Genomic DNA, 22716 nt, shown 5'->3' with positions numbered 1-22716 from the left:
TGGGCTTTGTCTAGGTCCCTGGATGAGTCAGCCCATCTATTTGGCTTGTCCAAGCCAGGTCTGGTGGTGCATGGCTGTAATCTCAGCACTCGGAAGGCTGAGGCAGGAGGATCGCTTCAAGTTTGAGGCCAGCCTGGGCTACATAGTGAGTTCAAGGCCAGCCTGAACTACATAGCAAAACCCTGACTCAAAAGACCAAAAAATATATATATATTTGGCTTGTCCCCCAAGCATCTTTGCCTTAACCACCAGCATCTTTCCCTCACCACCACAGTGGCCTCCTGACTGGTCTCACTGCATCCACTGGGGGCTCCCTGTACCCATCCCTGTTCCTGTCAGCTTGTTGTCCTTACAGCCTGTGGCAGCCAAAAAAAAAAAAGTCAAGCTAATTATTTTACTTCCTGCCTACAACCTTCAACTCTCCCTGCTCCCCATTTGCATACACTATGAAATTAGAATCAAAGCCACCACAGTCTTTAAGACTTTGCCTGGCCTCTAACTCCGGCTGACCTCTGCGGGTTCACTGGCTGCCCTTTTTTTCCTAGAAGGGCTCAGCTTCTTCCATCCTGGGCTGGCTCTCAGGACTCCAGGAACTGCCAGAAGAGACTTTCTCGGTAGAGCCAGCTGATCTCACCCATGTCAGCAGAACCTGCACTTGGGCTCACTGTACCTGGAACATCACTTCCTTCCAGAAAGAATTCTGACTCCCAGAGTAGAGGAGCTTTCTAGTTCCCTCTGTCAGAGGCTTCTCCTCTGTAAAGATCTGACTGAAGGCTGTCTTTTCAGCCAGACAGAGATCACAGGGGAGGAAGGATATCTGTCTTGTTCACCATTGCTTCCCTAACAGAACTTAGAACACAGTAAGCATTCAGTAAATGTGGAAGGAGGGAAGGAAGGAAGGAAGGAAGGAAGGAAGGAAGGAAGGAAGGGGAGGGAAGGGAAAGTGCTATTTATAGGAATTCTTTGTGAAGCCTTTTATAAAGTAAAAAAAACACTTGTTGAGAAGTAATTTTGGTATAAAAATGATTTTTCTGGGCAGGGAATGTAGCTCAGTAGTAGAGCACATGCTTAGCATATGTGAGGCCCTGAGTTCAAGCCCCAGCACCTCAAAAAAAAAAAAGTTCACTTTCCTATATTGGCATCCATCAACATAATCTATTTTTTCTGCAACCCTTATAAAACATTTTTTAAAATTTGCTACATTCAAGACATTTCCTTCCATTAATTTTTCCTTGTTACGTGGTTTTTATGACCACTATGTGCTTTAAGCAAGAAATGGCATTGGGTATTTGAAATATTCTCTCTGCTTCCTCAGTGAGAAGGCTCTGGCAGCTCTCCTGCTGTTGACTATAATCAGTGTGACTCAGAACACGATGTCACCCTTCCAGAATTCTTCTTCTCAGACCTAGATAAAACTTACTTTGTGTCTCCAAGTTGGGGACAACGTGTTTGGGAGCAGCACCTTATACAACAGAGCTGCTGGAGGGCCACTCCTCAGGGGCAAATGAAATAAAATTCATGGTGTGTGGAAAATATGCCCACAGAGTCATAGGAAACAAAGATTTTAAGGCTTCTCTGCCAGTAATTCAGTTTTTATTTTATGTTTCTTGGAAAAATAAAGGCTTGTATTTATAACATGTGTTACCTAAGATGCAGAAAGAGGAGAGAGAGTGCCAGGGATTTAGCTCAGTGCCACCACGTGTGCCTAGCAAGCAAAAGGTCCTGAGTTTGATCCCCGGTATCCACACTCCCCCCCAAAGAAAAAGAGAAAAGGAGAGAGGGAGGGAGGGAGGGAGGGAGGGAGGGAGAGAGAGAGAGAATATCCTGGTCTGCTAAGGATTTCCATGCCCAAGCCAGGCTGGTCCAAGCGGCCCACTCTGCAACTGACCTCCTCTGGCCCTGCAGGGGTCCCTGGGGATGGGAACTTCCTTTCACCATGAAATCTGCCTTTTTGCTTGCTCATTTCTATGTGAAATGGTACATGCATGCGAATATGTTGGCTGCTCTCATTTACTTTATTTCAGAGATTGTTCAGGGCTGAGACACCTGAATTTTTCCTCGAATACATTAAAGGAAATTCTGTGCCTGAACATCTCAAACCTGCTCCCAGTGGAATTCCTTTTGAGTGTTCATATCTCAAAACCTTATGTAACCTGACACAATTATCTGAAAAAGCTTGGAATCCAAAAGAACAGTGTTCTCAGGTAGGAATGAAGGCCAGCGCTGGGGGAGAAGTGTTCTCCCCGTGTGGGGACTGGGTCCTACCTCACTGTGACAATGCCCAATTCACATTTCAAAGGAAACCTCCAAACCTAAACCCCTGGCGCGGGGACCAGGACTGGTGGGCTCACTTGCCCCTTCTCTCTGAACAAAGAATCACTTAATGAGGGCTCTAGGGGAACTACAAAGCTCCAGTCCTGGCTGGCAGTTAAAAATATTCCAACAATCACCTTGAGTGTCTGGCCTTTCCAGGATGGAAGCAGCAGTGGCTTTGGGGCCCTTTGGAGGGATAACCCCTGTCTGCAAGATCAACCAGCCAGAGAAGCTGGGGTCTCATGCCAGTGGCTGGTGCTGCAAATGAGGTATTCATGGGGGTCTGGTGCTCATATTTTACTGTCCGGGTGATTCTGATTCAAGCCTAGCCGGACTCTCCTACCCCAGCACACCCCAAACTCAGGGAAGAGTGTGAGGACATAAACTATAAGCACAGACCTGAAATTGGGAGTCCACCAGATGACCCTGTGTTCTGGAAAGCCCTCCAGCCACACAACTCTTCTCCCTTTGTTTTTCACTCTTAGAAATGCCAATCCCACTTGCTATTTGCATGCCAGCGGTAAGGGACCTCCACAGAGAACAAGCACCACTCAAAGGTGGCTGCCTTTTTAAGGAATTTGCTGGAGAAAATTGGAGGCAACGCTGTGAACAAAACCTCCTCCATCTGGTTTCAGTTTATTAAAAAAAACAACACACACAGGCCTCCCCACCAGCAATCAGAAAACAACCTCAGCTTCCCCAGCGGGGGTATTATCCATCAGGGGTGGGGCTGAATTATGTATATGCAAATAGATTACACCAGCAAGCCAACAGCAACTAATTTTTGTATGTTTTGCAGTTGTTCTGCCAAGAAAAAACCTCAATCAGGGGTGATAGAAGCTGTTAAGGAAGCAAGTTTTAGAATTAATATTAATAATCAAGTTGCCTTAATTCTGTCTTTGGGAGATATGTTTCTAATCCAGAAACAAATAAAAAAGATTGGTTGTCTTTCACCTAGTAATGTCCACTGAATAATGTCAACCTTCTGGGCTGAAGACCAGGGGCAGTGTTGCCTCGTGGTTAGGGGCATAGGGTCTAGCCTGCTGTGTGGCCTAAAATACGGCAGTTAACTTCTCTGGGCCTTTTTCTTTATGTTTAGTAGTTGCTTCAGAGGGATGATTCAAGGATAGTAAATAAAATAAAGCACAAGCAAGTTGAACACAAGGACTGGCATGCAGCAAACATAATGTGGAAGAGGATTATTAATAACTCCAAATCATACCGGTGGATCCAAGAAGGATCTCACTCAGAGTCAGCCAAGTACTCTAAGTGCTCTCAGCTGGCACTTGCTTTTCCCCTAGGGCTGGTCCAGAAAACTCTTCAGAGCATGAACTCTGTTTCCCACCTCCACCTCTGAGGACCTTGATCCCCCATATATCTGCCTTCTATCCTGGAGACAGAGAATTCAGAGGAGGATGCCACTCATAGTTTGATATCCAAGTGATACTCCTGGCTTCCTGCATCTTACCATCCCCTCTTCCTGGTAACTAAAGGGCTGGATCTCCAGGTGCCCAGACTAGATGGGATATCTCTGAAAAACTAGGGGTTTAGTTCCTACCTAGGGCATTCAGAGGTGAGTTAGCAACCTCCAGGGCTCCCATGCCACATGTGTGATGTGCTGGAGCTGATGGGCATCCAGCTGCCCCTGGCCTCAGCCTTTGCATGTCCACAGGTGCCTCACACTCAGGTTGTCTAAATGAGACTTTTGTTCCTGTTCATCATCTGGATGCAGCAACAAGACTTCCAATCTCCACTCATCCTACTTTCCCCAAATGGGATCAAATGGGACACAGGTCTCTTCCCTGTCCAAATGTGACACAGATCTCATTTGCTTAAGACCATTTTAAGCTCTCCCTTGCCCCTAGAATGATGCCTAAGAGGCCACATGCTGCAAACGTAGCTTTGCACTAACATAGTTCTTGCCAGCAGACTTTGAGTTCGGATATACCTGAGTCAGGATGTTGGGGCTGGTGCAAGTATACTTGTGTTTGAGACCTTGAGAGATTTTTTTGGACTCTAGAAGCCTTGGTTCCCTTGAATGTAAAATGGAGGTAATGAGGCTACTATAAAGGATTATATTGAAACCTCTTTACCCAACCAGGGCCTGGCCAGCACAAGAGGTTCTGAGGCTAGCACATGGAATGAAGGCTGAAGATGTGGTGGCTCAAACACTCAGGAAGCTGATGAGACCAACTTTAAATATGCTGAATATGTTTCTTTTTCTTTTTTTTTTTTTTTTTTTTGGTACCGGGGATAGAACTCAGGCCCTTGCACTTGCGCAGCAGGCAGCGAAACCACTGAGCTAAATCCCTGGCCCCAGACATGCTGAATATGTACATGGGGCCAATGTGTGTCCAAAGGAGGCATCCAGGGCAGCTGGCTTCGTGGGCCTGGAGTAAAGAGGGAACACTTGGCTGGAGAGCAAGGGAGCGTGGGTGTCACCAGTATGAGAGTAGGAAGATGAGCTCATTGTGGGGTAGGGGGAGCAAGCACAAGGCCTCTGCAGCCACAGGCTCACCCACAAGAAAGACAAGCTCTTGAAGAAGGTGCAAGGAGAAAGGCTGAGAGGTAGGAGGAAACTCAGCAATGAGGGCTTCATAAGACATCAAAAGGAACACAGGGCTTGAGGCAGTCAAGAGAGGTCAGCAGGGCATAGACTTCAAGGAGGCCAAGTTAGCTGAAGGCAGAGATGGATGGCTGTACAGTATTTGAGGACTAGGAGGTCATTTACTGGCTACATCTGGAGAGGTCAGAAGGGGGAACTGATCCCAGGCTATAGTGGGGGAGGGTTGAACAGTGATGAAGACTCTAGACAACTTTAGAGGAATGTGGCTGAGAGTAGGAGAGAACAGGAGAACAATGCCTAAGGAAAGGGACACGATTGAGATTACTGGGCTGGGATGAAGCTCAATGGTAGATCACTTGCCTAACATGCATGGGGCCCTGGGTTTGATCCCCAGCACCCCCCCTAAAAAAAAGATTGAGGTTGAGGTTTCCAGTGGGAGAGTGTTGTAGCTGGGAGCAGTAAGTGGTCCTTTGCTTTGTCTGCGGTGGCTTACACAGGGAGCTGACACCCACAAAGACATTTTCAGCGAAAAATTGCTTTGGTGAAGGGGTGTAGTAGGGTCTGGAATCCAGGTGAAAGGACTTGCCTTGGGCACGAAGGGGGCCACTGCGCCAGACACAAGGAATGGAGCAAGTGACCTAGTACCAGTATGAGCTGAGTGCAGGCAGAGCTTCCTGGGACTCTGCTGCCCCTGAGTTGGACCACCAAGGAACAGAGGTAGTAAGTGAATGCCTGGCTTCAGGAACCCCAGTACACTCAGAGGACAGAGTGTGAGTGCTCTTGGAAACTGCTGCTTGGCACCCTCCAACTCTGGACTGTCCCCCTATCTTCAAGTCCAGCACACATGGTCTTTCTTCCCTTCACAGCTGCACCCTCCCAAAAGGCCAGCAGATGGGGCTAGTGAGCTGCTGTACTATACTCCACGGGAGCAGCCAGGAGCCTCTTGCCAGCCCCAGATCCTAGTCCTCCAGAGTCTGCGAAACAGTGAGGATTTGGCTAACCAGTTTTCTGACCAAGGCGAGTTGGAGGTGGGACAAAAGGACAAAGAAAAACCGGGCTGAGGCCTTGGGGTGGGATGGCTCCAGGGGCTCTGCTCCTGGGGTGGGATAGATCCAGGGGCTCTGCTCCCTTTGGTTGCCCTTCATTGCTCTCCTCTGCTGGGTCTGTCTTATCTGCTGAGCGCCGGCCCCCTTTTCCCAGAGGCCCTAACCAGCCCAGACTCCTGGATCTGGCAGAGGCTGGTTGTCTGCCCCGAGGCAGGAACAACTTGGCACCAGGCCTCAGACAGGGCTGGGCCAGCCCCTCCCAGTTATGACTGCCTGAACCACCTTCTACTACCTGATGAGGGGAAGGGGTCAGTGGCTGATGAGGCCACAGCGGGCTGGGCATAGATCCTGGGGAGGAAAAGGCATGGCTCCCATCCTAGGAAATGGGATGAATGGTAGGGAGCTATATAATAATGTGGCAAAGAGCCCAGTCCCACCAAGACCCAAATCTCACAGTACTAATGGCTTCACCTGAGGTGGAATAACGTCCCAGAAGCTGAGCTCAAAATACTTCCTTCCCCATTCTACCCATCCTATACAGCCACAGGCAATTCCCACTACCCCATCCATTCCCTGGCAGTCTTTCTCTTCATCATGGGCTTCCTGATGAGTCAAGGTCCTTCATGATTCTTTCACAGGACAGGGTAGGACCCTGCTTCTCAGTTCCATTTTTTTTTTAATTGGTACCAGGGATTGAACTTGAGACCTTGTGCTTGTGAGGCAGGTGGCAGAACCACTGAGCTAAATCCCTGGCCCCTCAGTTCCATTCTTATCTTGCTTTCCTGCCTCTGACCCTCCACCCTTCCACTCTTGATCCCACTGTATCTCCCTACTTAGCCCTAAATGGAATCCTTAACGGGTGGAGACTGGGATGAGGTGAGTAGAGCAGGGTGTTTCAACCAACGCAGGCTCTACAACTCAAAGTAGAAAACCAGGCCAAAGGTGCTGGCCTCTGAGCCTGGGCATGGATTCAGGGCACAGGAGTCAGTGGATTTGGAAAAAGAATCTTTCCCTTGAGTTTCCAGAGACAGGATGACCCAGACCAAGGAAGAGAGAGGTACAGGAAACACACAACAAGCACACATGTATGCACATCATACACAGGGTCATAGCTTAGGGAACAACACAACCAATGGCACAGATAGGCCATGGAGCTCCATGGACATAAGTGCATACAAACACAGGTGCATAAAGTTTTACCAGGGATCATACACACCCTCCCCAGGAAAGTCCTGCCTTCCAGGCCAGGGCTAGCCTGTCATCCATACTTCCAGGAGGAGAGACAGGTGGAGGAACAGGAGTGGCTCTGGGTGGAGGACCCATCTCCACCCAGAGCCTCTCCCTTTAAATGAGTCTGGCTCACAGTCTGCTCCTTGAGTTCTCCCTGGCCCATCAAGGGGCCATGCCTGGGTTATAGAGAGGGCTTTGGAAGAGTCACTTTCACGAAACTCAGACACAGAGCCTGGCCACAGAAGAAAGAATGACCAGTGGGGCTGGGAACTGTGACAGGAGTCCATGAACTCTCAGGACTGGGCAAGGTCTGGAGGCTCAGCAGGAGCTGGGATCCCCCTTTACCTCAGCTTGCACCTACTCTCTTCAGCATAGGGCCTGGCACCCAGGTACTGGCACCAACTCCTAGTACCTGGCAGAGCCCTGGCATGCATGCTAGGCACGGGGTGCCAGAGACAGGGGTGGTCGAGGGTGGGGGCAGGCCACACACAAACAAGGACCTTCATACACAGACAAGGAAATGCAACCACACACCACTTATTTTATCACCTGGGGATTCCGAGGAGGAGGGCAGGGACCACCCTGTCCTAGTGGCTACCTTCACTAACTCCCCAGGTGTTCCTATTGGCCTGTTTCTTGGGAGCAAGGGGGAGGCAAAGGTCAGTGGAGGCCTAGAGGCTTTCTCTGAACCCCTCACTGATCCTCACACACATTTCTGTGGCAGGAGGCAGAGTTGTGCGTTTCCAGTGCCCGCCACGGAGAGAAAAAGCAAAGAGGAGCAGAGACTTCCAGTCCCCTGGCAAGGTCACCCTGCTTCCCCCAGGCCCCAGCCTAGAAGGGTTTTGCGGCCTCAAGCTGCTCAGTGTTCGGGCGTGCAAACCAGGGACCCGCGCACATGGCATGCGGGCGCGGGCCTGGCCAGTGGCGACAGCATGAGGGCCGGCTGGTCCCCCGAGGTGTTCCCGAAGGCCGGGCGGCCAAGGGGGTACTATCAATGTGAGGTGCTGAATGAAGTTGTGGGTGTCCTCAGGTGTCCCAAGCCAAGTGTGAGCAGGGTGTGTTTTTCACCTGGGGGCGGCAGCTCAGGGCCCTGGGGGTGTGGGTGGGGGTTCAGGGGTGAAGCGGATGCAGGGCACTCCGGCTGGGCCGACCAGCCCTGTCCTCAGCGCAGCCTGAGGCGAGCGGCTCCTCCTCTGGCAGCAACTTGGGACTTTGTTCCGGCTTATTTGAAAGCGGATCTGGCCGTGGGGGGGGCACCTGCCGGGCGTGGGGTGCCCGAGAAGTGTGAAAAAGCCCCACCCCTCCCCGCCTCCGCCCCGCCCTCGCTCCGCCCCCGGGGCGCTTTATAAGCTTGGTCCCCGGGCCAGCGGAGAAAGCGAGTGTCCTTCTCACCCGAGGCCAGGGTTCCCCTGCACCCTGCGCCCCGGGCTCGAGTCCCTCGCCTCGCTCCCAGCCCGGCCCCCGCCCCGCCCCACCCCAGCCTGCCCGGCCGCCATGGAGCGGTGGCCTTGGCCGTCGGGCGGCGCCTGGCTGCTCGTGGCGGCCCGTGCGCTGCTGCAGCTGCTTCGCGCAGACCTACGTTTGGGCAGCCCGTTGCTGGCGGCACTAGGGCTGCTGGCCGCGCTCGACTGGCTGTGCCAGCGCCTGCTGCCCCCACCGGCCGCACTCGCTGTTCTGGCTGCCACCGGGTGGATCACACTGTCCCGCCTGGCGCGCCCGCCGCGCCTGCCCGTGGCCACTCGCGCGGTGCTCATCACCGGTGAGTGCGCGGAGCGCGGGGATTCCAGGCAAGAGGGTGGGATCGCACACCTGGAGGGTTCCCCATAGGCATGGCCAGGGCGGGGCTCCTCAGAGCAGGAGTAAAGGAGTCCGACCCCCTTCCCCTGGGAGCAAAGGAGAAGCCAAGTCCGAAGCGCCGGGCACCTCCCCAAGTCCGGGTTAACTACCTGCCGCTGCTGCAAGTATTGGAGGAAAAGTGTAGAAGTAGGCAGTAGGCAGGTGCTCTAAGGAAACCGGGTGGCGCTAGGGTTTGATGGTTTATGTTATGCCTTTCGCCAAGAGAGCAGGCATGGGACATGGGACAGTGCTCTGAGGGACTTGGGAAGATCTGAGATGAAGGATAGTCATCCCTTGAACTCTGCTTGAAATCCCTACATGGGACACCCTGTATTCTATTCCCTGGGGCCAGAGGAAGGGGCTTACATGAGGAGCTGCACCCCCACCTCCAAACGTCTGGAATCCTCGAAGTTCAGAAAAGCTTGAGGTCACTACGGGGGCACTCAGCTGCCCCTTGGGCCCAGCCACCCCCTGCCAAACAGCTGAGGCAGCAGTCCATGGTGTGCACTTCACTCCCATCCCTTCTGGTCCTCAGTGCCCAGGAAATAGGTCTTGGAGAGCTAGGCTCAGGTGCCTCTGGCTGCCTGGCTGAGCTCCCTTTGTCCGGAGCAGGGGATAAATCTGTCACCAGAGGAAGGGAAGGGGAAGGGGGGCTGGAGACCCAGGCGGAAATGGGGAGGGGGAGAAAGGTCAGGGGGCATTGCATGGGGGGAGGGGTGGCCGAGTCTCTCCCCCAATTTCCCTAACTTTGGACAGGTGCTCTGAGCTCTGCCCTTACATACAGCCTGGATGGGGGACAGCTGGCAAACTGGCTTCTAAAAGACCTCAGTCCAGTAGGGGACCCTGCATGATCAGATGGGGCTAGAACTCCTTCAAGGGAAAATCCTTGAGCTGAAGGGTATGTGGAGACAGATGGATCAAAGAAAGGGTGTGGGACAAAGGCTTAAGGTAAGAATAAGCTTTGCCTGGGAGGGGACAGAATAACCAGTTTAGTTTAGCAGTGTGGTGGGATGTGAAGGTTCCTTGGGTGGGGCCTTGAATGGTAGTTAAAAAGCCAGGTGGTGCTGATGTGGGGGATGGTACGTAAGAGTAGAACGATGAGGACTTTAGGCTTCAGCAAAGAGGAAGGAGATGAAACAGGACTCAGGCTGAATGGGATTGACTTGAGTTCAGGGTGCAGCGGAGCCTCAGGGGATCTCAGTTTCAAGGGTTTGAGGAAGGAAAGCCACTAGATCTTCCCAGTATGAAGCAGGGACTAGGTTGTGCGATCTTCCCTCTCCTCCAGGACAGGACAGATCCCCTTCTGTCATCTAATTTGTGAGCTGCCTTAACAGGCCACCTGAAGGACTTCCTTCATTTCCGGTTGCAAAGCTCAGGGTGTAAGTGTAGGAAGAAGGCTGCCCATCCCATCCCTGTGTAAGCATCACCAGCGGGTTTGTAGCTTCCCAATGCCTGAAAACTCTAGGGTTTCCTCAGTCATCACACCTTCCTAGAGCACTGTGTCTTATGCCTGCCAGAGCTGCCACCCACCCTCCCTGAGAATGCCCCAGAACTGCTTGCCAAGGCCACTTCAAGAACTCAGCCATGGGGCCAGGGTTTGGGCTATGGCTGGATGCCCTGTGGGCATGCACTTGCACACCTTGCATGGATGGGGAGCAGGGGTTAAGCCCACATGAAAACATCCAGGCAAGTTGGAGGTATGTACAGGTATCTGAGGGTGAGCAAGAGGGTATGTAAAGTATGGATGACTATGTCGGGACTCCAGAGTTGAGGCTCTGGAAGGCCTTAGTTTCCCTGGAGAGGGTCTGTCTACTCTGGGAGGGAGCTGAGGCACACACATGTGTGCGAAAGTACACACACACACACACACACACTCACACAAGATGGCAATCCCCAGTCACACAAGGCCCAGCTCCAAGCTCCCTGCCCAGCTTTGTTCTGGGCCTCCACAGAGGGAGTGGGCAGAGATGGGAGCGGGTGCTGAGTGTCCAGGAGTCGGAAACAGAGCTGCTCCATAGCTTTTCTGCTCAGCAGGACCTCAGGGCTGGTGGCTAGTACTCCAGAGAGCCTCTTCCCTCACTGACCCTCCCCCTGCCCTTACTGGCCACCCACAGAGTCAGGAAGCTTGGTCCTAATCAGATAGGATGGACCCCTGCACCAGTCCTGTCTGGTGGTTCTCTCTGCATACCAAAGCACAGAAAGCAAGCCTCTGAGAATTTAAGTGCTGTGGCAGGCACAAGGTGGATGTGGGAAGGCATTCAAATGCAGGTCTGTTCTCATCTTCCCCCACCAGGGCACTGTCCTGGGGGCAAGTGGCCTGCAGCTCAGAAAATACCCCATTATTGTCACTGATTAGAATTCCCATTGTAAGGGGTCAGGAGTAAGGCGAAAATGGGCCTTCTGCTTGCCCAGAGACTGCAACAAGAGTAGGGAGTGCTGAGACTAGGAAGGGAGGGGGTCCTCAGGTTGGATAGGTCCTGAATGATGGTACCAGAGAACTTGGGCTTTGTCCTGAGGATTGAAGGGAGTCTTGGGAAAGTTTTCAGCAGCAGAGTGATACTGTCATTTTTGAAAAGATCCCTCTGGCTGCTTAGGTAGAGGATATATCTGGGGGCAAGACTGGACAGGACCACCAAGGAGGCTGCTTCAGCGTCCAGGTGAAGGAAGGGCAAGGGGACTCTGAAAGGAAGGGTAACACTGCATATGACCTCTGATCTAAATCAACCAGGGAGGACATCAGGAGTAGGATCAGGACATCACGAGTAGGATCAGGACATCAGACTGGGACTCAGGCCTACCTGGGATAGTCTTGACCTTTGTGCTGGCTGGGTGACTTTGGGAATCAAATTAGTATTACTAGGTCTCAGTTTTTTCTTTAAGTGAGGATTATAAACCATCTTTGATGGAGTAGCCATGGGGAGTCCAGGGAAATGACAGCTGTCAGAGTTGATGCTCAAGGCTCAGCTAGAAGGGCAAAGTCTGGCAGAGATGGGGAGGGGGAAGGAGGGAAGACTGTTGACTTTTGACTTTTGCTGGATTAAGAGTCCAGGGCCCTGGATGCCACCCACACCCTAGTGATCTTTGGGTTGTCTCAAGCTGCACTGGACCACTGTAGGAGTTCACTGACTGCTCTGCCCTGACCAGGCTGTGACACTGGTTTTGGCAAGGAGACAGCCAAGAAACTGGATGCTATGGGCTTCATGGTGCTGGCCACTGTGTTGGACCTGAATAGCCTCGGTGCCCTAGAGCTGCGTGCCTCCTGTTCCCCTCGCCTAAAGCTGCTGCAGATGGACCTGACCAAGCCAGAGGACATCAGCCATGTGCTGGAGTTCACCAAGGCCCACACCACCAGCACTGGTCAGACATGGCTTCCCTGGGGGAGGGCATGGCCAGGCAGGCATGAAAGAGCAGGGATTGCGGGGTTTTCTCTGGGCTGACCTAAAGCTTCACTCCCTGTCTCCCTGCCTTCAGGCCTCTGGGGTCTGGTCAACAATGCAGGCTTTAACGACATAGTGGCTGATGTGGAGCTGTCTCCAATGGCCAAATTCCGCAACTGCATGGAGGTGAACTTCTTTGGTGTACTTGCGCTAACCAAGGGACTTCTGCCACTTCTGCGCCGCTCAAGGGGTCGCATTGTGACGCTGGGCAGTCCAGCAGGTGAGTGCCATCCCCCTCAGGGACACAGCAGCAGAGGTGGGGTGGGGGAGGATTTGGGGAGCTCCTGGCCAAGGGTGATCTGCTTCACCCCCCCCCCTTTTTTGTTACTGGGGATTTGAACTCGGGTCCTTGCACTTTCGAGGCAGGGGGCAGCACCACTGAGCTAAATCCCCAGCTCACTCCCCATTTTATCCCCAGGAGACATGCCATATCCGTGCTTGGCAGCCTACGGAACTTCCAAGGCAGCCATAGTACTACTCATGGACTTATTTGGCTCTGAACTTCTTCCCTGGGGGATCAAGGTCAGCGTCATCCAGCCTGCCTGCTTCAAGACAGGTGAGGGTTAGGGCTATGGGTAGATCATGCATAGGGCCTGGAGCTGGGAAACGAGGGGGTGGGCATAATCTTATGGGGACAGGGATAGGTCTGAGAAACAGGCACAGCTTTGGCTGCAGGTGTAGACCAGTGGCCTCTGGCTCTCCTAGCTCACCACCCTCTGACCTTGCCACCCCTTCCCCAGAGTCAGTGATAAATGTGAACCTCTGGGAACAACGCAAAGAACTGCTGCTGGCCAACCTGCCCCAAGAGCTGCTACAGGCCTATGGTGAAGACTACATTGAGTACTCACACAAGCAATTCCTGAATTCACTCAGCAAGGCACTGCCTGACCTCAGCCCAGTTACAGATGCCATCACTGACGCGCTGCTGGCAGCTCGGCCGCGCCGCCGCTATTACCCAGGCCGCGGCATGGGGCTCATGTACTTCATTCACTACTACTTGCCAGAGAGCCTGCGGCGCCGCTTCCTGCAGACCTTTTTCATTGGTCCCCGGGTGCCCCGAGCACTGCAGCCCGGCCAGCCTGGCCTTACTCTTGCCCAGGATGCAACCCAGAACCCAAACCTGAACCCAGGCCCTTCCCCAGTGGTGGCTCGGTGAGCTATGGGCTAGCTACTCCAGCATATGAGGCTCCATGAGCCTTTGGCTCTCCCCTGGCCATTCTGAACCCCAGAGCCTAGCCTAACAAACTTCAGCTGCCCCACTCCCAATGCCCAGTCCAGGCCCAAGAGTCTGAGGATGTCCAGGGAGCTTCTAGGTCTCTACTACTTTGTAGGCCCATACAGACCCTCTTGAACACAATACTCTACGCTGCAGGCTGGAGAATCCATCTGGATGGGGAGTTTTGTGCAAGATTTAGCTATAGCCTTCATTGGGACCCTGCAGACAGTGTCTCTGCAAACTAAGAGTGACTGGTGCTCACTTCGGCAGCATACATACTAAAATTGGAACGATACAGAGATGATTAGCATGGCCCTTGCACAAGGATGACATGCAAATTCATGAAGCATTCCATATTTTTGTATATATTAAAAAAAACAAAGAGTGGCTGGGTGGGTTGGGGACCCCCCTCAGGATTATTTCTTGGCACCAATGCCTCAGTGCTACAATTCCAGGGTGTCCCATCTGACTCTTGACTGGCTCAAGACTTAGGACCCCAGCTTCCCACTTCCAAGCCACAGGGAAGCTGTATACCTTACTTGCCTGATTGCTACTTTTTAAATAAAGATAAATTTTTATTTCTCCTAGAATGGAGGAGGTGCAGTGTTTGGAGGGGGTAACTGCTTGGTTACCTGATGACAGGATGTGGCTGTATGATATAGAGGAGGAGAACCAGGGCTCTGGGCACAGACCTGACTGGACTCCCCTGGCATACTCTGGTTCACATACTCCCTTCTCCGTTTACCTCAGGCAAATCATTTATACCTGTCTGGGTTTCTTCATAATGAAATGAGGATAATGATCATGATCACAGAGTTGTAGGGCTCAGTGAAACAATTAAAGAGAGTCCTGGAGGCCCCCAGGACCCAGCTCTGCAGGCCTTTCTCTGCATTTGAGCTCCACCAGAGTTAGGGGCTATCCTTTAGGTAATCCCCTGATCCTGAGGAATGTGGACTGCTGATTTCACAGAGTAAATTCAGCAAGGGTGATCATGAGGGAAGTTGGGGATCTGGGAGGGGTACTAGGACCCAAAGGAGGCAACAGACAGTGGACTTAGTGAGGGCAGTTTTATTGTCTCAGATCCAGAGCTGAGGGAGAACTACCTTCCCCATGCCCCAAGGATACACGTATTCTATCTTTCCCATGGGCCACAGCTCTGGGAAAGGAAGGTCTTACTGCCCCCAGGGTTTTCAGGTTAGGGAGGGACATGAAGGTGACCACATGCTTCTCAGACATGTCAGTGGCTGTAAACATAGGGCTGATGGGGCCTCATTGCTCTGAGGGCGTCTTGGTCCATTCTTGGTCAGGGAAGAAGTGCCCAACTCTTTTTCAGACCTAAAAGCAGTCCCAGATGGGGGTGGGGGTCAGGGAAGCTGCACAGCCCCTAGAATAATGTGCTACCCACCCGAGGGTAGGCAGGTGAGCCATGGGCTTCATCACAGCACACACAGACATACACAGTACACCTGGGACCCTTGGGTCAGGATGCTAGAAGATGGGGATGTAGTTGTCGATCTTGGCGCGATGGCGCTGGGCAATGCACTCAGCAATCCACACAATATTGCGACACTCCTGCTCCTTAAGCTTCACAAAGGCATAGAAGACTCCAAAGTGGAACTGGTTCAGGAATGCCAACTTGTTCAGTTTCACCTGTGGACAGAGGCAGGTGTGGTGTACAGGTGGCTGAGGCCAAAGGCAGCCCTTAGCCACCAACTCTTCCCTATGCTGGGCAGGCCCTGTGCTCACCTCATGCTCAAAGAATCGGTCCTCCAGGGTCTTGTCTCCAGGATTGCTCCCTGCACCCTCAAAAAGCAGTTTGTATTCCTGGCCAAGAACAGTTGGAAACATGAGCATGAACGTGCTGGTAGGTGCTTAGGGAAGGGGCACATGGTGCCAATATGGCCACCCACCATCCTGTCAGTCAGGGAACTCACCGGGTAGTAATCGGCCACATTCTTGACCTGTTCATAGTCATCAGCCCGAGCCAGCTGAGCCAGGCCCTCAGGGTAGAGGCGTCCACAGTGAGGAAAGAGCTTGGCACGGTCCTCCTTAGACAGCTCTGTGCCGAAAGAGTTGATGGTGATGATGAAGGCGCGACGGTCTGCTTCAAACTGCAGAGCAGTGCATAGGCAAGGAGAGAGGGAAGAAAAGGAAGCCTGAGCCAGTTGGCAGTTTCTTCCAGGGTAGGGCTAGTGGGGACCAGCAGGTAAGAGTGTGGGTAGACACTCACCTCCAGGATGGGGCACATGGCATCAGCTGTGGTCCCGCCCAGTAAGGTGCAGAACTTGTAGAAGGACTCCAGGTAGGCCTGTGCAGAGCATGGAGCTTGCTCAGTGTAAGCAGAGGGACTCTGCAAGGCTCCTACTCACAGCTTCCTCCTCCCCTCCCCAACCTCTTCCATGGTAGGGACTGGCCATGGCAATTCTATGGCAAAGCCCCTGAAACATCACCAATTCCAACAGTTAATCAGCCAAGCAGCAGTAGCCTGTTGCCTCCCAACTAGGAGTGACAGAACAGCCAACTGCCTGCTTCAGGGTGCATGTTCCCAACACCCTCTTCTCAGAGGACTGGCTCAGACAGACCTCTGTCTTCTCCCCTAAATCTCTCTTCCTCAGCCTCAGAGATGGCCTGGAATAAGTGCCCTGGCCATGGCTGCATCCTACCTTGCAAAACACCTCCTCCTACCACCCCACAGGCTGCTCCTAGGGATCACTGAGCAGGAACCAAATTGTCAGGCCAGTTTGTGATAAAGAATGGCTATTGCCTATGCAGACGTCAGCCTCACAGTACAATGGCTGGGCACACAGGCTACTAGTGGGAACAAGTACTTCCTGCCCAGGCAAATTGAATCTGCTGGGCATGAGGGAAGGACAGGTCAGTCCAGGCTCCAGGTCCTTCCTAACACTCATTCACAAAGTCAGCCAGGTTTCTTTCCCTACACCTGTTCATCATGGTCCTACAGGCCCCACTTAAGACTCCCAGGACCTATTCTGTGGCTTGGTTCCAGAAACTCTGGCTCCACAGATAGAATCTATTCTTTTGAGTTGGAAGAGGGGCCTGGGAAGCATGAAAAGCTTTCTACACTGAGGTCTGCCTTCCAGACTGACTTAGATTCATAGGCTCTGCTATTCCAAGAGATGAGACAAGACCCAGGTTTCCATGTGCCCAGGCCTAGCACAGCTAACAACATTGAGTAAGCTGAGCCTCAGGGTAGAACTTGAGGGTGACTACAGGAAACAAAAGACTAGGACAGGTTAGGAGTAAGCAGCCTGGAGGGGAGAATAGAGTCCAGGATAAAGGACTGCCAAGAATCAGAGACAGATGCCACCCCCACTACCATAACTTGGAGGTGCTTCTTGGTCCCTCCAGGAGTCAGTCCCTTGGGACCAGACAAGCTGGCTATATTGAGAACCCAAGACCTACACTTTTGGGGCCTGCAGTTCCTATCTGGGGGGCGGGGTAGGGATCACCAGTCAAGTCTTGGATTCCATACCTGCTATCTATCCATTTGCTCGCCAGAGAGGCTGACCTCAGGGTTGGGAAGCATGCAGGACAGGCCCTCTTCTGGCAGGTAGGGCAACTAAAGAAACTGGCAAGACCCAGGTTCCAAGGTCACCTCCCCACCTCCCCACCTCCGCCCTGTCCCCTGGAGTCTGGCAGCTCATGGTTGCTGCACTAGCTGCTTACAGTTCCCATGTATCAGGCGGCTGAGGGTCCACCTAATCTTTCATCTGTGGCCATCGGGCTGGGACATCGCTTGTGGGCAGGCGGTCCTGGCACAGGGCCTGAAGTGTTGGGTCAGTGTTTACAAGCAGGTGCCTCAGCAGCTCTTGCCAGTGACTCCAGTTAAAACCAGTTAGGGCTGGTGAGGCTGTGGGTGAGGCTGGGGGGACAGCCACACCCCTTACCCTGTCTCGGGGCAAGGAACACGGCAACAGGCCAGCTGGGTGGGCGGGAGCACAAGGACAGCATGTGTGTGTGTGTGTGTGCGCGTGTGTGTGCGTGTGCATGCCTCCACACATTTTCTGTCTGTCTCTCTTTCTCTCCCTCCCCTTACTAAGTTGGCTTCCCTCCATATTAGCAGGGTGGGTGGGAATCCTCACTTTTGCAAACAAGCTGAGCCAGGTGTGATCCCTTGTGCTGCCAGTGACTTACTTTAGACAACCATCCCATTTCTCTGAGCCTTTAGTTTCTTCATTTTACAAATGGGGACAATTGTGCCTAAAATGCCAAAGGAGGGCCAGAGATTGAGCTCAGTGGCGCCACGGCTGCCTCACAAGTGCAAGGTCCTGAGTTCCATCCCCAGTACCAAAAAAACCCAAAAACAGGGGCCGGGGATTTAGCTCAGTGGTTTCGCCACCTGCTGTGCAAGCGGAAGGACCTGAGTTCAATCTCCGGTACCAAAAAAAAAAAACAAAACCCAAAAACATGGCAGGAGTGTCTGGAAGATGAAAGTGGTGGATGACCTTTCTGTCTCTCCTCTGCCCTCCATGTTAGACCCACAGGGGGTTTTCTCAGCATACTCCACTATGCTGGAAACTTTCCCTCCTGACCCTGCCTACAGGGCAAAACAAACTTCTGAGCTAGCATTCAAGTCCCTGGGTGACTTGACTCTGGGGCTACCTCTTCCTCCAAAGCTCTCTCCTACTATCCAGATGGAACCTGTACTTCCACAGCGAACCACTTGCAACCTGGCTCATGTTCCAGGCCTTCCTTCTGGATATGCTATTCCCCTGCCCACACCATCACAACCTCCAGGCAGGGCCTTCACCTACCACCATACTCTCACTGCACACTGGCCCAGGCCTCTGGAGGCCCCAGGCTCAGGCTGAGCTGAATGTTAGCCAGCTAGCTCTGACAAGGGAGGAGACTGCCCTCACTGTGGAGACTGGATAGATGGATGTTCTTGGGGTTAGGTCAGCAGGTCTCCTGGCCAGGTCTACATGTCTCTTGGCCAGCAGGTCCCTTGCCCAGTGCCCCCCTTCAAGGCATATCCACTGCTGATCCATGTTCCAGAATATAGCCCACCACACCTCAGTACCTCACACCAGCCAGAACTCAATCTGCCCCAAACATACCAAACTGGACCCTGACTCTTAACCACTTCAGACCAGGGCAGTGCTAACCCAGGAATCCCAAGCCCACCCTCTATCCCCAGGGATCAGTCAGTCTATGCTAGAGCACAGCATGAAGCAGAAGGTGAATAGGGATAAGGACAGTGGGGTGTGGTTTTGATCTGGGCTTGGGGACCTAAAAAGGTCATATGGACCTGGCTATGCCTGGCTGGATCCCTCCTCCCACTATAACTGAAAAAACTGCTGCCTCTGCTCAAATGCCTCTCCTGGCTGGCAACAGCCCAGGTCAGGTAGGTCCAATGGCTATGGTCGGGGTGGCGGCTCCTGACCCTCCTGGATGCTGGGGGAGTGGCTGACCAGGAGCCAGCTCTGACAGGCCAACTGGTAGAGTGCCAGCCACTCCTGTTGATCTTATCTGAGCCCGCTGCAGGCACCAAAGGATAGAGAACCTGTTCCAGGCAACCTTGCACCCATCACAGGAGCCAGAGAGTGACTGGATAACCCCCGGGACAGGAGCCTGGTGCAGCTGTCCCAGCACCTCACAAAAATCACCATCCCACTCGACCCCATGTCACCTCCCGCCAACAGGCCAATCCCCCACTGCTCGTGCAGGGCTCTACCTTGTAGAGTGTGTTGCGGATGATCTCAATGTTCATCTCATCAAGGTCCTGTTCTGAGATGCAGTCTTGGAAAAAAGCCGCTGGGGAGGAAAGACCTGGGTGTGAGGGGTGCGCAAGTGGCTTAGGCAAGAACCCTGCAGAGGCTCAACCACCCTCCAGGGCAGAGGGCCACTGCTGTAAGGCTCATTAGGCTAGGTATTAGGGGACCCCCAACCAGCCTGAGATATTGCTTTGGAAGTGGCAGAGTAATACTCTGGGCCACGCGCACTGACCTGAGCTTTTCCTGCCTCCTTGCTCTAAAATTGATTTATAAAGGAGGCGGCCAGCCATAACATGATCTAATCGCTGCTGGGGCCAACCCAAGTTCAGACCATGCCAAAGACAGGCTTGCATAAGAGGCCATGAGATGCTCCCTTCTCCAGGGGCAGCTGTGGAGTTGGGGCCTGACGCCCACAGTTGGAAAACTAGCCTCCTCCTTAGGACAAGGAATGAGAGCACCAGCTGAGTGGGCATGAACCAGTGACCCAGGGGGCTACTATGGGGCTGGAAGGAGAGGTCAGAGCAGGATAGAGCAGCCCCACTCCACCTAGAGGGCCTGCAGACTCAGTAGTCTGTCCAATTGAGAAACTATAGAAGCCACAAATAGCCCAGAGCTGGTTCAGAGTTGCTGAGAAAGTCAGATAGACTAGGTCAACAGGTACAGCTTGGACTTCTCTGCTTAGGGCCCTGGGTTCAACTCTGGTGGCTTCCTGAAGTGGGACCCTGGGGCTCAGGATTTTGGCTATGAGGGTACAAGCTGGTTACAGACTTCATCCTTCCTCTACAGCCTCCAGGGCAGGCAGAAGTCAGCACTGCCTAGGGCGGAGCCCTACAGGAAGCTCCTGATTCCCCTCCCTTCCTTGGCCTCTGACATGGACCCTGCATCCTGCTGACACTGTCTGACCTGCCCCTGGGACCTACCTGGTGGAGGAAAGTAAAACTGTTTGCTCCTGTGCCTCCTGGGCAGCCAGCTACTCTGGCTCTGCTTGGGGCCAGTGTCAGAGCTCCCAGGACTCCCAGGGACCCAAGCCCTTCTCTCTCTCCTCTCTATGAGCTCAGATCTCTTATTCTGGATCTTGAGAAACCAGACTATTTCCAAAGTTAGAATGTTCCAGTCTGACCCAGAGGGTCTGGCCCAGAAAAAAATAGGAAAGGAGAAGGAAGGGGGTAGGAGTGAGGAGGAGAGAGTGAAAGAGGGAAGCTGAGGGAAGGATAAAGGTCAACAGCAGTGGGAAGGTCTCATTTTCTGGCTCGGGGGCTGCCCCACCCCTGGCAGTCCACAAATCCCACATTAAGGACCTGACGCTAAGATACTGCCCAGCTTCTATTTTACTACAGCAGCTCACCCAGGGGCGTGTCCACCAGAATGGCATTGTAGAGCTCAGCAGGTGTCTGTGCGATGTTCACGGCTTCCATCTGTTCGAAGCTGCCTAGTGGGTGGCACTTGGGTACGAGCTCAGCAATGGAGCGGTGGTGCAGCGTGCCCGTGATGAGCAGGATCACATTGTCAATCATGTAGCTGTAACTGTGGGGAGCAGACAACAGCAGAGCAGCCCACTGGGGTAAGGACTTAGAAGGCCTGCCCAGCTTCATGCCCTTGACCCCGCCTTGCAAGGGCTACCAGCTCCTTTACAATGTATGCTTGCCCATAGGTGTTGCAGACAGGCGCTAAGAGCTCTATCCTTGGGTGGCTCCCTCTCCAAATTCCTCTCAAGATTCCAACCCTGTCCCCAGCACCAGAAGCACAAGACAGACATGGCCTCTCCCTTCCAGAGATGGATGATTCATCCCCCTTTGAGGGACTAGGACACAAGTAATACTCCCACAGTGTGAACAATGTTCTAACAGGACACAAGAATCATGGGCACATGGAGGTTAGGCAGGCAGCCTATCCCGGAGACAGGTGTGGTCAGGGGCCTGAGAGGTAAAAGGACTATGAGATGAAAGTGTGTTCTGGGAAGAGAAGACAATGTGTGCAAACGCCTGGAGGCATTCACTGAGTGAGGTCGCATTCGAGGAACTGAACATGGTCAGGACTGGCAGAAGGAGAGAAAAGGCAGAGCCATTAGCAGGAACTGCTGCCAGCAGGAGGGTACCTGGACGCTGGGCTTAGCCCAGGCTAGGGTCTTCATCTCAAGCACTGAGGATCTATTAGACAGATGTAAACAGGGAGTTTGGGAGACTCTGCCTCCTTGGGGGGAAGAGAGGAAAGGATGAGGAGGGGGTGGGAAGAAGCTTCCCCAGGAAATACCAAGGAGGAGCTGGTGGAGCCCCCTCTGGAATGAAGGTCTGAGTCAGGCAGACCTGCATAGCCCAGCTCCAAAAAGAGAAAAGCGTTTTCCTCCCTAGGGGCTGAGGCCAGGGGGCTGGATGATACTCAGGATTTGACAGGTTGGGCTTCCCTAGACTCCTCCAGGAGGCCAGCTCCAGAGAGTCAATGGGTAGCAAAGCGGGCCATGGAGCTGGGGAGAGTGGGGCCTCCCAGTTCAGACTTGGCAAAGGACAAAGCTCTGACTCTAACCAAACAACATGGCCCCAAAGGGACTAGGGCAGAGTTCTATGCAGTCATTTCTGGGGTGGGGTGGGGGAGATAAAAACAAGAGGGCCCCAGACACAAGCTGCAGTAGCCACAATTATCTTTCAGCCTGTCACCAGGGATGAACTCAGGGCACAAGACAGCTGCATGAGGCCTCAGGGGAATGTCCTCAAAGCCCAGGCTGGGGTCGTGGAAGGGTGAGAGCTAAGTGGAGGTTACTGCTCTGAGTTGGGCCCTGAGCACAGGTCTCATCCAGGTTTCTGGGTGGCCAAGAGGTAGACTCTTACCTTGTGATAGGATCACGAGCACCCAGTGCTGAGGCTGTGAGGGAAAGCCCTGGCAAGAGGAAGCCTCCAGTACCAAGGGACCAAAAGGAGGGAGGTAGTGGCCCAGGGATGGCTATTTGGGGTGCTCCCACCGGGCCCTCCAGGAAGGCAGCAAGAGGAGGCTCCAGCTCCTGTCCTGGTCTGAACCCTACTCCTCCTGCTTTCTGCGCACTCCCTCAGCTCCCACCCAGCCTGGCGCCCTGCTATGACCTCTGCTCTCCTGGGCCCAGGGCCAGGCAGCTGCCCTCTCTCCATCCTCAGTCTGGCTGGGTCAGCTACAGGATGTGCACTGAGAAGAGACATCCCCCCAGACTCAGGGCCTCAGGCAGAGCCCATTTGCAGCTGCAAGCCAAGAGGCCCATATGGCCAGCCTCATTTCCTCAACTCCATGGAGCTGGAAGGAAAGACTGCAGAGAACCCACCAGAGCTTTGTGCCTTGGCTTCCAGCTCCAGCCTGCACCTTCTCTGGGCAACAC

General features: G+C 53.3%; 2 protein-coding genes and 1 non-coding gene across 9 annotated transcripts in view; 2 read left to right on the top strand and 1 right to left on the bottom strand.

Moving 5' to 3' along the window:
- Window positions 1-8531: 8531 nt before the first annotated feature.
- Hsd11b2 (hydroxysteroid 11-beta dehydrogenase 2) lies at window positions 8532-14234 on the top strand. 2 transcript variants are annotated; one of them, XM_004843034.4, is made up of 5 exons: window positions 8532-8914; window positions 12136-12348; window positions 12463-12648; window positions 12847-12984; window positions 13169-14234. In XM_004843034.4, the coding sequence occupies exons 1-5, from the start codon at window positions 8650-8652 to the stop codon at window positions 13582-13584; spliced, it is 1218 nt and encodes a 405-aa protein (XP_004843091.1). In that variant the 5' UTR covers window positions 8532-8649; the 3' UTR covers window positions 13585-14234. The 2 variants fall into 2 exon arrangements, with proteins under 2 accessions (XP_004843091.1, XP_004843092.1); XM_004843035.4 differs by lacking the exon at window positions 8532-8914 and adding an exon at window positions 9709-10688.
- LOC147830640 (U6 spliceosomal RNA) lies at window positions 13899-14005 on the top strand. The gene has a single exon (XR_015449635.1). It is a non-coding gene; the product is annotated as a U6 spliceosomal RNA (small nuclear RNA).
- Window positions 14235-14697: 463 nt separating the features above from the next.
- Window positions 14698-22716, bottom strand: part of Atp6v0d1 (ATPase H+ transporting V0 subunit d1) — a 49769-nt gene continuing 41750 nt past the window's right edge. Inside the window, exons 3-9 of one of the 6 annotated variants that reach the window (XM_021256863.2) lie at window positions 20725-20903; window positions 19340-19419; window positions 15875-15952; window positions 15579-15800; window positions 15391-15468; window positions 15102-15294; window positions 14698-14979 (exon numbers count right to left, since the gene is read on the bottom strand). In XM_021256863.2, the coding sequence (XP_021112522.1) occupies window positions 15133-15294; window positions 15391-15468; window positions 15579-15800; window positions 15875-15952; window positions 19340-19419; window positions 20725-20903 (799 nt within the window). In that variant the 3' untranslated portion in view covers window positions 14698-14979; window positions 15102-15132. Of the gene's footprint in view, window positions 15295-15390; window positions 15469-15578; window positions 15801-15874; window positions 15953-19339; window positions 19420-20724; window positions 20904-22716 lie in introns of all 6 variants that reach the window. The other 5 variants (XM_021256864.2, XM_087181009.1, XM_087181029.1 and 2 more) reach the window with 5 other exon arrangements.

This window comes from Heterocephalus glaber, unplaced genomic scaffold (assembly GCF_053883595.1).
Source record: "Heterocephalus glaber isolate CG9 unplaced genomic scaffold, H.glaber_assembly_v1.0 deba00000071, whole genome shotgun sequence".
In the NCBI taxonomy this organism is placed as follows: domain Eukaryota; kingdom Metazoa; phylum Chordata; class Mammalia; order Rodentia; family Bathyergidae; genus Heterocephalus; species Heterocephalus glaber.
The sequence above is the reverse complement of the archived record's forward strand: the minus strand, read 5'-3'. Positions and strand labels throughout refer to the sequence as shown.